Source organism: Misgurnus anguillicaudatus, chromosome 22, assembly GCF_027580225.2.
Source record: "Misgurnus anguillicaudatus chromosome 22, ASM2758022v2, whole genome shotgun sequence".
Classification (NCBI taxonomy): domain Eukaryota; kingdom Metazoa; phylum Chordata; class Actinopteri; order Cypriniformes; family Cobitidae; genus Misgurnus; species Misgurnus anguillicaudatus.
In genome coordinates this window covers 12,186,017-12,209,195 of record NC_073358.2, presented here as the reverse complement: position 1 = coordinate 12,209,195, position 23,179 = coordinate 12,186,017, and the positions used below count along the sequence as shown (strand labels likewise).

Below are 23,179 nucleotides of genomic sequence, written 5' to 3'. Positions count from 1 at the left end.
AGCAATTCTGCTGCGTAGTTTGCAGTCATTTTCAATCACTGTAACGTTATCTTAACACAGAGAGCAACGAATGATGTGACAGACAACTGGTTGTCCAGTGCGAATCCGTTCACAAACCACAGCTTCTCTGTATACGGTTGTGAAACCCAAAAAGTTACAGGTGTGAGGTCAGTTATAGAATGCGATTGTCAAACCCGTAAATAATCGAACTGCGTGTGAACGGAACCGTTTGACAACTGTATTATGGTACTGCGTGAACGCAGCCTAAGGGGCGGTTTCGTGTGAACGCAGCCTAAGTTTAGGCCGAGCTCACACAAAAAAATCCTGGACGATTATTAAGCACACACATAAAGAGAATCTTGACATGTTTTATTTTCTTAAATCTTTAACATGATTTGAAAATCATGGCACATCACACACTACAGTATATTAAAGAACCCTTTTTCCCTATTTTCCTTTTCATTATTTTATCGATCTTATTCGATTTTATATATATATATATATATATATATATACACTTGTTCACAAGATGAAAACCACTTTTTTCTGTTACAAACTTTCCCATAGCATCTTTAGGTTATAATAACATTAAACATTAAAATCCATAATTTGATTCTCAAAGATTTTTATAAAAACAAATTATTTTTTCCGCAAAATCGAATAAATCCATAATAAGTTTTTTTTCCAAAACTATACATCTATTAAATCAACATATAAATGTGCGTTCATCTTTGCCATGTTATATTCATTTAGTTGACTAGTGGTATACACGGATAAAAAAAAATAAACATTAATGGCATTAATCCAAACACTTACTTTGTCATATTAAGAACACTGTCATTGCAGTTATCGTCGTCGCTGAACTTTTTTGACAGCGATCAGCTGTAAAATGTTTTGTTCCTGCTCGATTTTCGCTGACTTTGAGTAAAATAATGGAAAGGTTTTCATAAGATCTGTTGGGGTCAATGTGTTAGCATGAGAGAAGCTTGATGCTGTCGGGTGAGAACAAGCAACAGCCAGCATTTTTTCTTCTCCCGAGTGCCTCTTTTGTAAATTATTCGATTTTGATGGCTTACGTTTCTTCCCCGCCACAGAAAACCATAATCAATTCCATCATCAATTCCAACCATCATCAGGATCATCAATGCCATCGAAGTATTATTTTGTTTTTGTTTGTTTGTTGATCACGAAGTACAAAGTAGATGAGGAAAACTAGGATTCTGTTTGTATTCAACGCGCCACCATTGTTGTTTACAGTGCGTGGAATCATGGAGCGCTGTGATTTGTTTAGTGGATTTATTGCTTTATTACATTAATGTAATATTACAATATTACAAAAAAACTAAGCTGAATTTTTTACAATGATATTCAGATCAAAGCACCAACTAATCAAATGAATCAAAAGGAGATTGTTGAACTACAGTTGGTTATAAAAGTGCTAATGCAAAAACACCAGGCAAAGTATATAAATACACCACTAAATATAATGCAAGAACCAGTTTACAACAGTTCATGAAACCTTCATACATTTCAGCCTGGAAACCTTGGAAACCTTCTGCACAAGGCATACCAGACCTCTCAAGGATTTACAACATTTTAGTTTCAAAGAGTTATGTCCTAAACAACACTCTAATATCCTGGTTCCACAGAAGAAATGGGGACACTACCCATAAACTGTGAAGCTAATGAGTTAAATATGGGCCTAAACCATGACAATCTTGTCTGAAGTAGAGAAGCCATCAAATGTAAACAGCAACTAGATGGTCTCATTATTCATCTCTGTTAAACAGGGAAATTTATCATTTTCATCAAAAGAATATTCAACATTAAGTACACTTTTTTGCTTAAATACAGGCCAAATCACAAACAACAACTGCTTTTACAGTGCCAATGTCATTACAGTGCATCTGCCTGACCTTAACCTTTTCCCCTGCTCCACTTCCAACTAAATCATGTTTCTCTGGAGGTTATCTTACAGAGCAGTGCTGCTCGGATCAGCTACACTAGAAAGTCCCACTCCCAATGTCACAGTAGTTTCTCAATGACCTTAAAGAGGCATGCTCTCCAGCACATCGCCCCTTAAGATTTACTGGTGTAAATCAGCGCCACAGAATCTAAGTAGCAAGGCCATGTTTCCTGTGTTGACAACATCTCCCAATGGACATAAACAGATGTGTCGTTTAAAAATGCATGATAGTGTAACACACTTGCACATTTCTTGCATGAGGCAAAGAAAATTGCCCTTTGTGTTTATTTAGACATGCTCATTCACGAAAGCACTCCTGAAAAGTCAATGTCAGTTTGTCTGCTGACAAACATCATACTACAACACAAAACAGACTCCACAGATGCAATCCAACTCCAAAAACACTTAAAGTGCACCCATTTCATTGCTTAAAAAACTATGTTGTTTTGTGTATTTGGTATAATACAATGTGTTTGCGTGGTTTATGGTTAAAAAATACATTATTTTCCACATATCGTACATTTTAAGAGTTCCAGATTTCACTCTCTTCCTGAAACGCACCGATTTCGTACAAAACTCATCGATTTGAAAAGCGCCGTGTCCCTGATTGGCTAGCTAATCTGTATGTTGTGATTGGCCTGAATACCTCTGACGTCAGCCGGAAATGTGACGCTTCTTACCATGTTTGAAAGATTCGGTCACGATGCAATGCTAACAGGAGTTAACGTACAGGCTGAGTCATGATAAATGATGGTAAGCCATTGAATTTCATCATATATGTTTTTCCTACTATGGAAGTCAATGGTTACAATCATCTGTGTGCTTAACTTCATTTATCAAAATATCAGTTTTGTGTTCATCAGAAAAAAAGAAATTCATACAAGTTTAGAAAAACTTAGAATTTAAGTTTCATTTTTGGGTGAACTATCCCTTTAAGGTTATAATTTTGATAGAACACAAGCAGCAATACAAACTAATAAAACAAGGCTATTAAGCTTCATCAGTGTCGTATTACAGTAGTATATAATAGGGGTGGGCGATAAACCGGTAGACATAATTAACCGGTAGAAAATTGTCAACCGGTAGAGATTTTGGACTATCGTTTCTATCGAGGTTACGTGCCCACGTCACGCTCCTGTGCGCGTGGTCGCGAAAACGTAACGTTTGTACACGTATTTAAGCACTGCAGTTTTAAAACAAGTTATTTTAAGCCATTGAAACACAGACAACAGATCTGTATGCGTGCGTTCTTTCTGTGTGTCAGGAGCGGACAAGTCGCGCAGCCGCTGCTTTTTCTGTCTGTGAGGAACGCGCAAGTCGCGCGACTGCTGCTCATTAAGCTCGCGAGCATTTTTCCCGCTTTATTGGCCTTAAATACATATATGCGTCAAAATTCCCGTCTTTGCAAGCATCCTCATAAACACGACCAGTCAGGTCTTAAGAGAAAGTAAACAGCTAAAACAGAAAGCGCATGTGTGACAGTGTATTGGATCTGGACGTTGGTCTTAAAGGGGAAGTTACCTAATTTTGCTCCCGTCTGTCACTCGTGTTAATCAAACAGCATTGAGAGAAAATCTCTCACTGCTCCTGATTAAATCACTTTTCTACCTTAAATAAAAATATGTATAGGCTTATACATACATGCATAATTATTTATTATCATTCTTATATGACTGTTTATCTTCAGAGAGCTTGAGTTTTGTTTGCTTTTTATCTTCTTTCTATGCTTGTATATGTTTTTTTTGTGAGAAGTATGAACATTTCTATGGTATTAAAGATTTAAACCTTATTAAAACATAAAAAACCTCTACCGTGATACATATCGTTATCATGATATAAAATTAATCCTATCGGGCCAGTTGTTCAAAAAGTTTAATCTGGATCAAAATTATCCAGATTTGGAAATCCCATGTTTTGCTATCCAGGATCAGGTAAACCATCTCACTTTAGTCTTGGTTTTTCAAAGCAAAATAGGATTGGATCAACCTGATCCAGATTCACACTTTTTCAGATTAGCAAATCTGGATTACAATTGTTTTAAATGGGATCACATGTCAATGTTGACTATAAGCTATACAACAGGTCACTAAGTGTTTTACTTGAAGAGACAATAAAACACAACTTTCCCTTAATTTTTCTCTTAATTTATTTTAATTGAACATTGTCTGTTCTTCTGGCCCAAAAAAACAAACAAATATAGTTTATACCCAAACACATGAATTTTATGTCATAAAGAGGCTAAATGTCTGGTAGTTTACATTTGTAGAGATGCCGGTTGTTAAAACTACTTTTGACTGTTTGGTCTCTAATGATTGTGATTGTAATCAATATACTTTACAGTGCCCAATGACAGCTAAAGATTACTTTTCTTAAAATTAAATTATTTGATATTGACTGCTCTATGAGGGATTTATATGGACTTTTTTCTTTCTTAATTGACCGGAACGTTTAAATGGTATAGCTCAATGTTATACTTTATCATTATAAGTATTTATCAAGAGCAACATTTCAACAAAAAATTATACATTTATAAATATTACATGATAGAAATGTTGTATTGTAGACTCACTGTAGGTTTGTATGTTTTAGTAAAATCTTTTTAGAAGTTTAATTACACATTTGTTCCTGAAATCCACCCTTCTGATGGGATCAGTATAATCCTACTTTTTGGGATCAAACAAATCCCAATCTTGCTAAAAAGTTTTGAACAACACAAAGTGATGATTTGATCCAGATCAAAACCTAGATTGGATTTTGTGATCCAATCCAAATTCAGAATCCATTTTCTTGTTTTGAACAACCCATTTTGAAATTTTGATCTAATCTGATAGCCGAAATCCAAATGGATTACTTTTGAACAACTGGCCCATCGTGATAGAAGATTTTGGTCATATCGCCCACCCCTAGTATATAATAAAAATTATATTATACTGCGGCTTTCTCGCAAATTTTGTTTATGTGCGCGTGTCTCTGCATGTAAACAAAAACGTCACAAGCGTAAGTAAGCATAAAGTAACGCATACAAATCTGTTCTCGACTCAGGCAGAGAAACTGTGAAATTAAAAGCTCATGTTACATTTAAAGGTTCTGCAGACATGAAAAGAGATACAACAGTATAGCTTTATACAGATTTACTATAGGCGGTGACACCTCCCGCAAGAAACCTGAAAAATCTCCAAATCCCATCTAAATACAGTTTACTGGTTTATTGATTTGCATGTAAATGCATTAATACATGTTTCTATAGTACGCACTTAATGTTGCTATCAACAGCGCACAAACGAGAAAGTAAGCAAAATAATTTTCAACAAAAGATTAATTGCATTGTTTTATATTTGTCGTTATTCTGTTAAAGCTGCTATTCTTTCCAAGATTTATCCGAATAACGGCAGTATCTGAATAATCTGGGTCTGTGATAAGCTATTATGAATGCTATGATGATCCCATGTTCCAAAACTGTGGTACTTGCAAGCTTGCATTCATTGCATTCATTGTAGATGGACTGTGAAGAGCAACCAGGATATCATGCCCTAAACAAAAGTGATGTTTGCGAAGACTTTTACTTTCCTTGGACCTTCAGGCTTAATGTCTGTCTTTTTTAATCCTGTTTTATTAAATGGATTTATCTTCCTTTGTAGTGTTGCTTATTTTAGCTTGAATTACAAAATGCTTTGATGCACTTATGTTACCTCAGACAAGTTTCCAAACAGGTGTTAACAAACTATCATCATAAAAAGGAGGAAACCTGTGTAGCAGCAGTAAGCAGCATCCTTATAATAGCACCAACTGCTGACTGCTATTATACTTTTTCAACACCGTTTTGGATTTCCAATAAAGTCTTGCTGTCATTAGGTGTGTATTAAATACCAATGCTGACTTCAGCCTATTATCTTTAAATTTGCCTGATATTTACTCTCTGGGGTAGACTGTGGCGTGCCCGCCGCAAACTCTATTTTTCAATGACTGCGCAAAGAGACAATAGTTTCCTCATTTATTTATTTGTTCATTTTTTACCAATTTATGACAAGTCATTTGATTGGTGGAAAAAAGAAGCTGATTTACTCTTAAGGCAACACTGTCATGACTGCAACCTTCTTAAACTGATGGCATTAATCCAAGCGCGTCTTTAAGCCCAGGCACTTAAAGGAACAGTATGTAAGAAATTTATATCAATTAGTCATAAAATGGCCCTGATATGTCACTAGACATTAAGAAATCATTTTCATTTCAAATACTTATATCACTGACAACAGTGGTCTGGCCAGGAAATTGTCATTTAAAAAGTGGAGTTGCAGCCCTCAACTAATGTTTATGTTGTCATTTTGTGTATTGGCCACCAGTTGTATGATTGCAGTACCAGTTTTAGCCACATGTTTTGTGATTGCAATACCAGTTTTGGCCACAATCCTACATACTGTTCCTTTAAAGTTCCTTCGTGTCAGGGAGCGGGAACAACAAACTTGTTGGTTTTAAACCCCTGCGTGCCTAACAACCTCTCTAGTCCATGGAAATGTCAGAGCCGCACGTATTACAAGCTTATGTGCGAGCTGAGAAAGAGTCCAAGTCATGTCATTACAAGTTTAGATACTAGGAGGAGTCCATGCAGCGCGCATTTAGGTCCGACCAAGAGTCCAAGACGCGCACATTAAGTCCAGGTGCATGCGAGAAGGAATCCGCGCACATTATAAGCTATGTCGCGCAAAGTGAAGTCCACCTTGTTCCTCATTTGAGAAAAAGCATGCAATGTGCATGTTAATGTGAAACTATGATCATAATAATAATAATTACAACTATCACCAACTATCGTCATGAAAGTCTGCTATTGGCCATATGTTTGAGTAACGTCGATACACGGTACTATCATCTATTGGCACAAACCTAGCGTGTTCTGTTCTCTTTCCCTCAGTGAAGTCCTTTCAGGAATGCGTCACAAAATTAACTGTAACTTAACAAATATTACATAATGCTTGGAATGTCTATTTTTAAATGATGTAAGTGAAATCGAAAACAAATATTCTCATTCGGTGTAAATTGTATGAGAAGGAGAGGTACCGTCTTTCTCCTGTTACCTCATTATCTTAAAAAGAGCTGAGATCACCACACCCCCGGCACCATTGATAAGTTAAAAAGCTCAGACAATCCATATGCATTGCTCCTGCATTCAATAGACACTCAATCCCTGATCCAGTCTCTGCATTCATTGCTGTTTTGAGTTGTTTTATCTGAGTGCAGCAAACATAACTTTTAAATCTTCATGTACTTGCGCCTGTTTCCTAACTAAAAGTTCTCTCCAAACTAGGGCTGCACGATAAATCTCATGCGATAGACATGCGCATCTCATCAGTAAAGCCGGTTCCTTGATAAGTAGTATATCGGCATCAGCTGCTTTCAGATGGAGCGGCATTTACTACACAAAGCTGTAGTGCACTTAAAAACTGGGCCATATCGCATACATACATACATATATATATATATATATATTTATGCGATATGGCCCAGTTTGTAAGTGAACTACGGCTTGTTTAAAATCTCTAGCCTGGTGGTCAGGACATGAATAGAATAAATCAGCAGATTTGCAAAAGATGTATTTATCTCCACATACATCCTAAAAAAATTAGCAAAAAATTATTATTATTATTATTATTTTTGACCATGGAGGGTCGGTGGTCTACAAAATTTCCTGGTAGATTATTTGGTCCCCACTCCACCCCTGATATATAATTATATTAAATATTTTGGTATTTATAGAAGCCATGATTTTACTACAGAAAAAGTTCTCTCTGACACATTTCTGCCGAAGAGGCTCAATATGCGGCTCATTATGCAAGTCTTTATTTCCTCAGGTGTCAATCACAGATCTTTCACCCCTTCTCGCATATGGCCTTTCTCAGCAAAAAGTTTCTTAGACATTCTAAATCAATATATTGTTTAATGTGAATGAGTAGGCAGAATGATTTTCACATCATTTAAAAAAAAACTCTAGACTACAAGATCCTGTTTTGAAAAGTGTTTTCAAAAATTTCAAAAAACCACGCATAAATATTTTTCACTCAAAAATACAAACATGTACTTGCTCACATAATATTGTAGACAGTTAGTGCGGAACACAGTGTTAGTGTTAGAGACTTTGCCATTATTATGTTTTTAACTCTTTCGCCGCCATTGACGAGATATCTCGTCAATTAAGAGAAAACGCTTCCCCGCCAATGACGAGATTTTCCGTCTTTCCGCAATACTGCTATTATCCACCAGGCCGCAACTTATACAACCCGGAAGTAGCGCCTCACGTGGAAGAGAAAGAACTCCGTGTATGTTTTAAAGATCACTCTGCATCTGATTTCTATCAAAAGTCCTTCGCAAAAATGGAATTATCTCAGCTTTTTGCTCAAAATTGGGTGTTTTTAAAGAAACCTACCCATGTTTGAGAGCTGATTACAAGAAAATTAATGAAGGTAGGATTGAAAGTTTTTTTTTTTTTTTTTTTAAAGCAGAGGGTCTGGGGTGTATTCCAGAAAGCAGGGTTAACTTACCATTAGATTAACCCTGAACTTTGGGTTGATCAACCCCAAACTTGCTTACTCTGGGTATGTTGGTTCCAAAACACAGTTTAAGAGTTAGTTCAATCAACCCGCTGAAAGTAACCCAGAGTTAATGCGCGCTCACGGTAACAACATAAAGGCATTGTCAATGGATCACAGATTTCACAAGTCACCATGGAAACATCAGAGAGCTTTAAAGTTTTTAAATGAGAAATAACATTATAATCCAATACTTTCTGTCAAAATCAACGTTTTATAACGTTATATAAGTGCGTGATTAAAAAACAGATAAAATTAATTATATATATTTATTAATTATTTAATTAATTTATATGAACCTATTTTACCCCATTTAAGTCCAATATTATATGTGTCTCAACGAAAATACACATAATATTATTTAAATATTATTTAAAAGCCTGTAAAAATAATCATAGATTTTATATATGATTTTAAATATATTAATTATATCTAATTAAATATAATTTGACATAATTAAGATTATCTTTTCTCTTACAAAATTAACAATGGCTTTACTACAGTTAAAACAAAAAAAACATGGTTACAGTAAAACCATGGTAAGTAAAACCATAGTTTTGCTGAATCAATGCACAGAAAAAACATGGTTACCACAACTTTACACCAATAAAACCATGGTTAATTTTTGTAAGAGCTGTGGCACATAAAGTGCATAAATCTGTCATAAGGCTTATTTACAGTTTTTTTTAGATATGATTGTATTGTATATGCATAAAATGCACTATGATTATATTCACTGCTTGTACTACTTCAATGACCCTGTTTAGTTTTTGGACTTTCCATTGTATGACACTATATCACCATCTTTTTTAACATTTACTTATCTGATAAATGCACCTCTTTTAATTGTAAAGCTTCCTTACAGTCCTTACAGATTTTCAATAATTTTGTGTAATGCTTTTCAGTACACTACACTAAAAATGATCATTCATTTGCATTGGACGATTAGGATCTGCTGTGACAGAAGTGGAGAATAGAAATGTTACAATGTTACATTAGTGTCAATAGTAACATGTTCTAATATATCCTGTATCATCTAATACAACCAAATATCTCAATTTCCCTTTGGCTCAAAAATGATAGCCCAGGAAAGCACAAAAGGCCCATTTTAAAGAAAAAAAGGTGATTTAGAAAAAGACCAACTATAGATCAATTGTAGAGAGGGGGTTACAGATCTGACGTGCATGTTTAAGAAATAAATATGATACTATGGAATATATATTTATAATTTTATTTCATTGTGTACATGATCTAACAAATAATAGAAAATCTCTGACCACTATGCCATGTCTGTGATTAAATGGTGTTTCACCAAATGAAGGCTGTGCTTCACCTGTGTCACTCTGTGGGTCAGTGTTAAATCGTGCCTGTGCTTCATGGGTGTCATTCTGTGGGTCAGTGTTAAATCGTGCCTGTGCTTCATGGGTGTCATTCTATGGGTCAGGTTAGATGCACATGCCTATCAGAGACTGCAGGCAGGGGTAACTTCTGTCCCTCAGTAATTATTATTTTGATAGGCATCATGTGTTTCTATTTGTTACTGTAACATTGGCACATTGTCACTTAAGTAAAATATGTTAAGATTTCTGGCTCAATATTGACAATGTATTTGCACACACAATTTATTAGAACTTTAGATTCATCTCAAATTATCTAAGTGAAAGATGAGGTTATTTATGAATTGACCAAATTTAAATAGAAATGTACTGTTAACATTAATTAACTGATGGAAATGTGTTTCATACATCTACTGATATTTGGAGATATATTAATGATGAACATAATTAAATGTGTAGTATTTAGTCTGAACACAAATATGAATAATTTTTTATCAATAATGGACATAATTAAATGTACAGTAATTAGTCCAATCACAAATATCAATCCATGTTATAAAAAAAAAATGTTTCTTTAAAGAAAATATCGTAAATGTTTTAAGACAGCAATAAATATTCGCGACTGTAAATGTAATAAAATAAATGCTTTAATATTGTAATATTATGCAAAATATACTTCCACGCCCGCTGCACTCTCATCATAAGTACACGCATGCGCAGACATCCTCCGGAGCCTCGTTTTATTAACTAAAATGAACTTACCCTGCAACATAACCTGCTCCGGAGTAGGTTAACTTCAGAGAGTCAGTTGCTATGGTTACTTACATAACCCGAAAGTTACCTCCGTTTTTGGAACCGAAAGCAGAGGTTATCCGCTTACTTACTCCTAAACATACCCGGGTAAGTCACATAACCTGCTTTCTGGAATACACCCCTGTTCTTTCATCTGATATATTGTTTGTTTATATATTTAAAGAAGAACATTTTCTGGAAGGCATTAAACTTTTGTGAAAATCATGAAAAATGCTGGCGCTAAGGAACTGTTAAGGAACTGAAAAAAGCATGTGCAGGTCAGTGCAGGTAAAATTGCCAAGACCCCAGAGGGTTAAACCCAACACAAAATCTGCATAATTCATATAACCCAAAGCCAAAAATTAAAAGAATTACATACACTGATACAATAACCACCAGCAACATAAGTTACGTTGTCTAAAAGTCATGTCCTCCAGTAAGATTTCATTCAAGGGTTTCTTACCCTACACCAATCAGATGGCATCCATTCTGGTACCGTCAAATTTCTTTTCAGTGCCATTGGTTTTTTCATATAAAAGAATTTCCTCAGAAGCCAATATTAACTACAACTCGCATCACAACTGAAACAAACAAAACCCATACAGTAAATCAAAAGCAAACAGACAAGCATCCTGGGAATGACATCATCTGTGGTGGATGCAGGAAACCCTAAATAGATTAAAGTCAATCCTCTTAACCAGTAAGCCATTCACCAACACTGTACATTCTTTTCACAGATCTGAGAAACACTGTTAAAGTAAATGGATGATTATTTATAACGGTTGATATGTAGTTTTACTTGTTGAGTCGAGAGCTTTATCAGTAACAGATAGAGAACGGTTATTCAGATTCATTAAAACATAAAACTCACTTGCCCACATATTAAAAGCAAACATTTCAAAACCGAGAGATTACTTTATCAATCAGAGAAGCATTCAAGTAATTATTTTAGGTTTGCTAATGAAATATTGTCTCGAGTTTAATTTCAATGCACCAAGGCAGAAGAAAAACAAATTTCTGGCTGTCTTGCTGGATAAAACAACAAACAAATGTATGTTTAAATGTGCTTTCTGCTCTACTAGAGTCATTATTCTACAAAACTGTCAAACAGGTTTCCTAAAAAAATCCTATGTTTGCCATTGGTGAGGTCAAACAGATCATCGCGTTGCAAACTTTAACCATTAATACCATGTCTGACAAATAGGATGATCAAACAAACAGAGCACCGTTTTCATAGTGCCAACACTACCTCACATCCACAAAAAGCTGTCCTTGAATGCTCTCTGAAGCCACACCTCAGAGCATCAAAAAAAACTTTTAGGACAGTGGCAATGTCTTTACATTCAGGTCCTGTTCTTTTCTGGGGCAACAGTCATGAGGGAAGGGTGAAAAGAGAAAGAGGCTATTTAATAGGGGTGGGAGAAAAAAACGATTCACCAAACTATCGCGATTCTTTAAAAAACGATTTTGAAATCGATTCGTTTACCTTAGAATCAATATATATTTAATTATTTTACTTTGGTGGTGGTGCGAAGACGTTACCGTTTTTTATTCCAACAGAGGGCGAAAGTAACGTGTTCTCTGTAGATGAAGTCATATTAGTTTTTCCATTGTCCAATCGAATGAGGTGAGAGGCGGGCCTTACGTTGTGGCGAGGGAAGTTTACAGTTGTTTTGAAGAACCAGACTCCACTCGCTCACTCTCTTCTGTGTTTGTGCACCTCTCACCCTCAAACAAGATCAGAGCAAATGTCCTCTTTTTAAAGTTTCTGCTAATATGACAGTTAACAGCAAAAGAGCGTTCACGCTTGATTGACAAGACAGCTGACTCGGTGGTTTTTAAAAGGCAGTGCGTCGCTCCTTGCGTTTCCAAGCGTTTAAAGCGCTTTTGGTGTGATTAGCCCCTAATTGTGAAACACACAAGACTTTTTGAGTTGCTGTGCCTTTCTTCTCAAATGTCTTTTTATAAATCTTATGCCTGCCCGCTGCAGCTCAGTGGTCTAATTTCCGAAATTTACCAGGATGCGCATTCTTGCCTTCATCAGGAGCGTATCGATGCGCACTGTGTGTGTGTGTGTGTGTGTGTGTGTGTGTGTGTGTGTGTGTGTGTGTGTGTGTGCGCGCGCGCGAGAGAGAGAGAGAGAGAGAGAGAGAGAGAGAGAGAGAGAGAGAGAGAGAGAGATACGCTTCTGATACTGTTGTCTTTTTCTAGTTTGTTTCACTAAACTGCATCTCCGCTATTTTAAGCAGTACTTGACATGTACTCAAGGACTTTTTTAACTCCTCAAAAAGAATGGAGTAGCCTAATGGGGACAGCCTTAAATTCAATGTAGAGATATGCAGTATAGTCCTAATACGCTTTTAAATTGTCATTAAAAATTTAACTGTGTTTTTAGCAGGTAGATCTTGTCGGCTTTATCATTTTAAAAGTAGATCACACAAAAAAGTCTGGACACCCCTGGTCTAGACTTTATTAAGCAAACAAAAATCACAATTTAAACAATGAATCGCAATAGCTACAGAATCGGGATATGTATTGGCACAAAATAATCGGTATAGTATTGAATCGCCAGATTAGTGAATCGTCCCAGCCCTACTATTTAAGAGACCATAAATGAGTTGATGAGATTAATTGGTCAGGTTTAGGCTGAACTTGCATTGGACAGCTAGCTATGCCCAAATGCTATTAATGGTTATAAAAGATAGTGCGCTAGTAGGCCAGCATCAAAAATTCTGCATTCTCTACTAAAAAATAGGCTGTTAGTTGGTTTTAGCTGATTTAAGGTGGCATTAGCTGGTATAAGATGGTCCTCCCAGCCTGGCAAAGCTGGTGGTCTTTGCTTAGTCCAGCTTAATAAGTGACCAAAACACAGCTAGACCAACTTGGTACACCAGCAATACCAGCTAAAACCAAGCTGGGAGATCAGCTAAAACCAGTTCACCACCTTCGCTGGTCTTAGCTGCATTTTTCAGTAGGGTTTCTTCTTCTGTGCACAGTATTCAGTTTGGCAATACAAGCTGCACTGCTAGTAAATTTATAACTTGCCCAGTCATAACGAAATGCAGTCCTGTATCCATCTTTTAAGCGTGCCTTGTTTTATTTACTTTTGGTTACTAGGTTACCAATACCATCATTATTTGCTGTAACAACTTAATGGAAACGCACCTAATTCTAAGTAGTTTTGAAAATATTCGCTTCACTTTTGGATGGTAACCTCACTGCTAATATGTTAAGATATGTCAGTGCTAAGATGTTTTTAAATTAAGGCTGATCATTCATGTATTTTAGTCTGGGATTAGGATAAGCACTGTCCACGAAGCCACCACTTTAAATCTAATAACAGTGTGGTAGTGACAGGAGGTCAAATTTCTCCTTCTGAATATCAGTTTACCCCGACCGCTCTATGTTACCACCCACTTGACCTGGCTTTGTTGTTGACTCTGCTCTGAGAGTGGAAACATGTCATATATCTGATTGGTATTAGGAGCTATTTAATCGTCAGACAAGCCAATTAGACATCAATCATACTAAAAGGGGCTTGACGTATTAGCTATTTGCTTAAATTGACAATCACTAGGTCGAGCTGGTCAAACCAGTCGGGAAGAGTGCAACGACTAACCTACTTTACAAGTTAGACTAGGCAAACAAAGGTCAAAGAATTCCTCTTTCATTTAAAGAACCCATTCTATGAAACCAGCAACGCTGGTTTTACATAATGAACAACGTAATCACCACATATTTAGTTTAGTTGGTAGTTAGAAAGCTTCCAAAAATACATGCGTTGAACCCCTGTACATATAACCTTAAATATCAAATGGGTAAATAAACGCAGTCAAATTTGTCACGGAGCCTAACACTGAGATGTTTAAGTGACAACAACCTGTTAACTCCCTTAATTCAATTAATTTGGTTTATAACAGGACATTTAATAAAAGGCAGCCATTTGGGTGAAAGAGCTCAAAACAGGAGTTTTTAAAACTTTGACGATAGTTAAGACTTTATCTTGATATTGTAAAGTTAATTTATTTACATACACTATTTTATTACAATGTTTTTTTTATTAACAAGTTGTTACATTAAAACTATAAAAAACACTCAATAAAATGTTTGCCAGCTTAAATGTCTAAAGCCACAAGTTCCACAAAAAAAATATATACAGATGTATTTTCTGAATGAAATGCCAGTGCTTGCAGAACAAGTCAGCAAAAAAGCCAATGCCATGCATGCCACTATCAGACGTCATCTTCATATGTGAATCAAAACATAACGTCAGATGGTAATACTCGACCAATCACAATTCAGTATGTTTATGATTGTAAAAAAAAATGCTAAATCACCATTCATTATGGAAATAAATGCATTAAAGACGACAAATCGTAATTCAAAGTTAATATTATCTATGATTTTTAATAATGATTTTTAATATTTAACATTACAGTTCTTAAAAAATATATAAAAGGTAACATGTAGAAGGTTTGCTTAAAAAACTAGCTCGATGAAGTTTATATGTAAAGCTCAACAGTATGAGAATATATTTCACTGTAGCAGCTTACATAGCGCGAGAGAAATCGCGTTCACTCACCCACACACTTTTTGTTAACGCTCCTATTACGATTATCGAAGGAAATGCTTTATTAGTGATATATTAGTCAATGCACTTTACCATTTCATCCTCGTCTCCTTCGTTTTCTCCTTCTTGGTGCTCTTCATTTCTCTCCTCGTTGCAATCCTCCGAATCATTTCCCCTCACTTTTCCTTCTAAACTTACAAAACCTAAAGCGTGAAATGTCAATTTGTCAAAGTGCAATTCGGGTTCGTACGTCTCGGATCGCGTATCGCCCTCTGACAGTGTGTCTGATCCTGATGTATCGTCTCCGCCACCGCCAACTGTTTCACACTGTTCACTCTCCATTGCCCTAAAACATCTCGTTATTTTTCTTGAACTTTAGTGACATGCCGTAATCCAACTTGTCCGATGTCTGGTTAAGAAAACTACCCATACTATGCTGCGATATTAACTAATATTAGTGTTATTAGGAAGCCAAACATCCATCCTAAGTGAAGTTTGTACCACAAAAAAAATGCATGCTCAATGCCTCGCGCTGCAGCGTCTTTGACTAAAGCCTGCGCTTATTGGCTGTGCAAACTCCGCCCATCAGCCAATAAGAGAAGACCGCGCTTTCTAAGTCAACTTAAATGCACTCAGAGCTGTTGACTTTTAATCTCTCTTTTTTTACTTTTAATCTCAATTTAACATTTAGATGCAAAGGGACTTGTCAATTCAGGTAAGGGTAACGTATTATTGTCAAAAGCTGAAGGGTTTTTTAGATCAGTTTATACATCTTTACTATTGGATGTTCCTCCCAAAGAAATAAAAAAAATAGATGCCTTTTCATTTTATTTGGAGAATAATCCACACGGTTGACCTTGCATTTTGTTAAAATGTAATTATTCAATTGAAAAAATAAAAATAAAACACTTTTCTTTGATCAATGGTATGAAAATAATATTGTACTAGTTAGTCAGTTACCAAATAAAAATGGAAATGTATTAACATACAAGGAATTTCGGATACATTTAAAATACCAATTAAAAGGATGGAGATCCAAACCTTATCGACATTAAGAGTAAAAGATTTATTGGAGATGTAAATTCTTCTGTTTTTGGGAATGTGAATTGACGCAAAGCTTGGCGAACAGTTGACAATTTTTTTATTATTAATAAAATACGTTTCTTTTAAAGGTGCAGTGTGTAATTTTTATAAGGATCTTTTGACAGAAATGCAAAATAATATACAAAACTATATTATCAGGGGTGTATAAAGACCTTTTTATAATGAACCGTTATGTTTTTATTACCTTAGAATAAGAAGTTTTTATCTACATACACCAAGGGTCCCCCTACGTGAAAGTCGCCATTTTGTGCCGCCATGTTTCTACAAAAGCCCTTAATGGACAGACTTTGTTTACTAAGTTGTCTCAAGCGATGACATGTTTTTTCTGGTGGTGGCTACCATAGCTTCTCTGTGCATTTCAAAAGCGAGGGGTGAGCAGTGGACTGAGCCGTTGGTTGCAATTTGCAACCTCACCACTAGAAGCCGCTAAAATTTACACACTGCACCTTTAAAATAATGCATAGGCTATACCCAGTTAAACACGTGTTGTAAAGGTTCAAATTGAATATTGATTACTCATGTTGTTTTTGTCAAGGTGAAAAGGAAACCATTTTTCATTTATTTTTTCATTGAGAGATTTAATATGAAGAAACTGAACATTGTTTTACAGCTAACTGGACATATTAATATACTTTGATGATCAAACACTTGATAAAGAAAAAGAATATCTTATTCAAATGTTGAATTTACTGGGGAAATTTCATATTCATAAAGTAAAATGGTCTGACTCCAAACCAAATTTCTCTCATTTAAAAAAAATGAGCTTAAGAATGATTGTACTATGATAAAGAACTTTAACTAATTATTAGGTTGACCCATAAACATGCAGAACTTAGGTTTACTGTTTCAATACCAACTATAATGTTGATTCAGGACTAATATCCTACTTGGGAAAATCACATTATAGATGAAGAGCACAACCCTTTTATAATATTTTCTGATGTACTCTTAATTTCCAAGTTCTTTGTAAGAATTCTGTTTGGTCTTTCCAGACTGTTAATTGGGTTTAAATACAAATGAAAAAAATGTGTCCCATTTGATTAGTTTTATTTTGAGTTCTTAAATGCAATGAGTTTTAATTTGCTCATGCAGTTACATGAAATGAATCAAGACTCAATATTTATGGTCATAGTTAAATAAACATTTTTTTAGCTATTTTGCTTGACAATATAACTATCAAATACAAATCTTTACTATGATAAGTTATTATATGCCAAGAAGACATATGATTTTGACCACTCTAAAAGTAAACCAAAGCAAGCATCTGTCAAAGTTTAGAACATGCCACCTGACCTAAATGTTTTTAAAATAAAAATAAATGTGTCTTTAAAATTAAATTAATTTCAAAGATTTCTGTGTTGTAAAATGTACAGACTAACTGATTTCTCAAATTGTGTAGACCAAACATTATATATAAAATGTAATATAAAATAAAGCTGTATAAAGTTATTAAATGCACTAGGGGGCGCTCATCTACAATGATTAGATTTGCAAGCATATACTCTATAGCAGGGGTCTGCAACCTTTTTGTAAGCAAGGGCAACCACAACGGATAAAACAGTCTGGAGGGCTACTTTTTCATGAATTTTACTCAAAACTTTTTTTGTTTCATTGTTGATTTTATTTAATTTACTTGTTGATATGTTTTATTGTTGTTTAAAATGTTAACATACATAAAAGAAGCCAAGCTAATAAAATATGTATTAAATAAATAACAAAATTGAGAAAATGAATAGAATGTGCTTTAGTGGGCAAAGACTACTTGCAGGCAACCTGGTGCCCACCGGCACCATGTTTTTTTTTCTTTTTTCTTTCTTTCTTTCTTTCTTTCTTTTTCTATTTTTTATTCATTGGAAGAACAAGAACATACATACAAGAGGATTACAATGTGCTTATTTAACATTCATTATTTAACAATGGATACCACCCGCACCATGTTGGAGACCACTGTGCTACAGCATATGATGCCACAGTTATACACTGTGAAAAATTTCTGTAGAAATTACAGTATTACTGGGTATTACTAGCTGCCAGTAACTTACTGTAGATTTTACATTTATGTTATTTACTGGCAACATTTTGTTTAAAGTTAAATGAACATGAAACATTTTTAGACTTTATCTTCTACAGTAAGTTACTGGCAACCAGCTGCAAAATTACAGCAATTTTTTTACAGTGTAATTAAAATTCAACATTTCAGTGATAAGCAGGTCCAGAAAAAACACTGGGAAAAAATATTTTATACAGTGTTTGGCAAATAAATAGCATCCTTAGCACAGTGCCTAAGCATTGTTGCTTCATGTTTGTTCTGTTTAGAATAAAAAAGTAATGATCTAGAAATACATGTTTACATCATCTAGAAGCAAAATCTATCTTTGCAAAATACATTTTTTATATTGAAACCAGATTTTCTCTGAAGTAGTTTCCTCTAAATAGCTCAGTAGTACAGAATTGTATTAGTAGTGCAAAGGTCATGAGTTTGATCCAACACATGTACTGACAAAAAAAAACATTTAAACATTGTAATGCACCATTTGGATAAGAGCATCTGCCACATGTAAATAATCGTATTGTGCAACATGTCTAGATAGCAGAATAAACATTTATTTAATCATGTCATTTTTAGGAATCCTTCTGAAAAAAAAGTCAATTTTGGTAATAGGATCTTGTGAAATTCAACCAAATACACATCACACAAAGCAAAAACCCACACACTCTTATCTGAATCAAGGATCTAGACCGCCCTCTTCCATGAGTCAAGTAATAAAAGAGATGAGTGGTAGAAGTATAGATAAACATACAGGTGGGGGATTTTAAAACTGCACTGCTCACCAAGTCTCTATATATGACCAATTTCCTGTAAGTGCTCGTAACTGCTTCATATATATTTGCCGAACAGACAAACAAGTGACCACTCATACTTTGATGTTGGACCAAACCAATAACACAAATTTCAAATAAATCAAAGGCTGAAAACATGTTTAATATTTTTACCATTTGTGCAGAAAAAGATGTGCAATTAACTAAAAGCAAAGGATGTTCACGGTTTCCACAATCTTTATCAAGCTAACTGATCTACATGTGGTTGCTGTTGTTCCCTTTGACACAAAAAACAAGTTTCATCTGCTATCAGCAGTAAAAACTGGCTAACAAATAAAAAAGACATGCATGAATTATTTCAATTTCTGCATTTCGCAAACACTTTTATCCAAAGCGACTTAAAGTGCACAAGGTATACAATTGTATCAGTATGTGTGTCCATGGGTTCGAACCCACAATCTTTTGAGATATAGGGATGGATGACTGTTGTAATAGGCTAAATGAAATTAAGTGTGTAGATTATGTTGAGGCATGACAGTTTTATGTTACGCTGCAATGTGTTTCCTAAGTTGGGCCTCCTGACGTTGAAGTCTCTGAGGTGTGAACATGTGCCTTCCTGTGCGTGTGAAAGAGAGATCTCACAACACACATGAGACATTTTTAAATATAACTTTACCTAAAACCGTAAAAATACCATATACATCGTTGAATATAGGAACTCGTGACAAATGTGAAATTTAAACTGAAAAGACGTTTCCTTGAAAGACTTACAAAGAGATTAAATGACTTGTCATTGGCTTCTGAGATGTATCATGTGAAACTGTGCCCTCATTTCTCAACAGTCTCGGAGACTTCAGAGTAATCTAAGAAAAGTGCTAGTTTCCTTAAAAAAGTTCCCACCACAAGTTCCCACCACACGTTTTGCACTTGTTATGGTACATTTTAACTGTGAACTGTGTAAACAACAACTGAATTTTGCCATGAGAGTAGCATCACATACTCCAGAGTCATTTTTCAGGCCGCCAATAACAAAGAATTCACGTCTGGGCTGTGAGAGGAAGACTTTCTGTGTAAACTGAATTGGTTTGTTGATTAAGGCAGTATTGCCAGTTCATCCTCTATAAATAATTACTTGATTTATTAGTTTTCATTACAGAATAAAAATGTATTAAAACACATTCAATGCTGCTAAGTAGTGATAGGACATATTTCTCTATTACTTAAATTTGATGTTTGTAATAAAAAAGACACTCAGTGTCACTCAATGTAAAGCCAAAGTCTGACAGACAGTAAAATGACCAATCATTATTCACCTTTTAACATGACGTTATGTTGTGTCGCACACAACACCACACACAGTACTATGAGATGTCAAATCCACATACATTTTTGTATTGTAAATATTCATAATAAATTGATATAAGGGTATATTTATAAATGTTATGCATAACAAATGTATTTTTACTTTTTACCAATTTTCTGTTTGTCTTTTATTAATAACATTTGTGTTATATCGGCCTCACATCGGCCAATCCGCAATACAGCTTTCTTAATATCGGTATCTACATCGGCTATAAAAAAAACCCATATCGGTCAACCACTAATTGTTTAGTGGTTGGCACTGCTAGTGTACTTTATTTTTTTTTTAAATATATACAATATTTAAAAAAAAATAAACACCTCTTTTCGCCAGTACTTCTCTATTTATTGCAAGCATGATACAATGTAAAATTGTGAATAGCACTAAAACAATTGCATTGAATTGAATTAAAATTACCAATGGACCATCAGTGATTTTACGTTTAAAGAGGTTGACCTTTGTGAAATTCAACGATACATGTTAAATCTATTTTTAACTTAAGGAAGTGAAACTTTTATGCCCCACTTTTCTTAGCCACTTGTACAGCATCTGACATTAGAAGGGATTCACTAAACTTCAAGATCACTATGTGTTAGAAATTATATATTGTATACTCACTATTTACACATAATACTTTGCAGTTTTCTTGTTTATTAATAAGTAAATTATATGTATTATTTCTTTGACATTTCACTGGAAAACTACATTAAAACGGCAAGTTGCCGCACCCCAATTTGCTGTATACAACGCCCTAAAAGTATATACATTTGAAAGTGCATACTGTACATTTCATTGCATATACCAGAATGGTTTGGAAGTACTGGGACAGTGACACATAACAGAAGTGATCATTTTTGCCTAGATGCACATTCTAATAATTAACAATCACACACAAAATACAACTTGTATTTTAATTTTGTAAAAATTTAACTTTTTTAAAAATGTTTTTAAATTTATAGAGTGTTTATTTGATGTCTTCACTGTAAATATTTTGCTGTAATTATGCAGCTGGTTGCCAGTTACTTACTGTAGAAGATAAAGACTGAAAATGTTTCATGTTCATTTAACTTTAAACAAACTGTTGCCAGTAAATAACATAAATGTAAAATCGACATTAAGTTACTGACAGCTAGTTGCCAGTAATACCCAGAAATACTGTAATTTCTTCAGAATTTTTTTACAGTGTATATGCAAATGTACATTATTAACAGTATTAACCTACAGAGTAGGAGTGCAGAATGTGAAAATATAAATGAGACTATGTATATGATATCTGTATACGCAAAAGTACAGTATTAACTTATGTGCAAAAACAGTATTGCAGTAACATGCAGTAAGTGCAAATACAAGATAACAATGGCAGCAAAAACATTAACAGATGTGCATGTGGAGGAGATATGGAAATTATGCTGGAAAACTGTCACTGGGAAAGCACAGCGACTGCTTCTTAAAGTACACCTATTTCATTGCTAAAAAACAATGTTATTTTGTGTGCTTGGTATAATACACTCACCTAAAGGATTATTATTATTTCTCATTAATGCAATTATTTAATCAACCAATCACATGGCAGTTGCTTCAATACATTTAGGGGTGTGGTCCTGGTCAAGACAATCTCTTGAACTCCAAACTGAATGTAAGAATGCGAAAGAAAGGTGATTTAATCAATTTTGAGTGTGGCATGGTTGTTGGTGCCAGACGGGCCCGTCTGAGTATTTAACAATCTGCTCAGTTACTGGAATTTTTAACGCACAACCAGTTCTAGGGTTTCCAAAGAATGGTTTGAAAAGGGAAAAACATCCAGTATGCCGCAGTCCTGTAGGCGGAAATGCCTTGTTGATGCTGGAGGTTAGAGGAGAATGGGCCGACTGATTCAAGCTGATAGAAGAGCAATTTTGACTGAAATACCCACTGGTTACAACCGAGGTATGCAGCAAAGCATTTGTGAAGCCACAACAAGCACAACCTTGAGGGGGATGGGCTACAACAGCAGAAGACCCCACCAGGTACCACTCATCTCCACTAGAAGTAGGAAAAAGAGGCTACAATTTGCATAAGCTCGCCAAAATTGGACAGTTGAAAACTGGAAAAATGTTGCCTGGTCTGATGAGTCTCGATTTTTGTTGAGACATTCAGATGGTAGAGTCAGAATTTTTAGCTTAAACAGAATGAGAACACGGATCCATCATGCCTTGTTACTACTGTGCAGGCTGGTGGTGTTATGGTGTGGGGGATTTTTTCTTGGCACACTTTAGGCCCCTATAGTGCCAATTGGGTATCGTTTAAATGCCACAGCCTACCTGAGCATTGTTTCTGACCATGTCCATTCCTTTATGACCACCATGTACCCATCCTCCAATGGCTACTTCCAGCAGGATAATGCACCATGTCACAAAGCTCAAATAATTTCAAATTGGCTTCTTGAACATGACAATGAGTTCACTGTACTAAAATGGCCCCCACAGTCACCACCAGATCTCAACCCAATAGAGCATCTTTGGGATGTGGTGGAACTGAAGCTTTGTGCCCTGGATGTGCATCCCACAAATCTCCATCAACTGCAAGATGCTATCCTATCAATATGGGCCAAAATTTCTAAAGAATGCTTTCAGCACCTTGTTGAATCAATGCCACGTAGAAGTTCTAAAGGCG

The 23,179-nt window shown here is 35.2% G+C and overlaps 1 protein-coding gene across 6 annotated transcripts in view; it reads right to left on the bottom strand.

The window, feature by feature from the left end:
* Positions 1 to 15,779, bottom strand: part of mast4 (microtubule associated serine/threonine kinase family member 4) — a 172,582-nt gene extending 156,803 nt beyond the window's left edge. For 4 of the 6 annotated variants that reach the window (XM_055200971.2, XM_055200972.2, XM_055200974.2 and 1 more), the window contains exon 1: positions 15,337 to 15,779. In XM_055200971.2, coding sequence (XP_055056946.2) covers positions 15,337 to 15,585 — 249 coding nt within the window. In that variant the 5' untranslated portion in view covers positions 15,586 to 15,779. The remainder of the gene's footprint in view (positions 1 to 15,336) is intronic. The other 2 variants (XM_055200973.2, XM_055200976.2) reach the window with 1 other exon arrangement.
* Between the last annotated feature and the right edge of the window lie 7,400 nt (positions 15,780 to 23,179).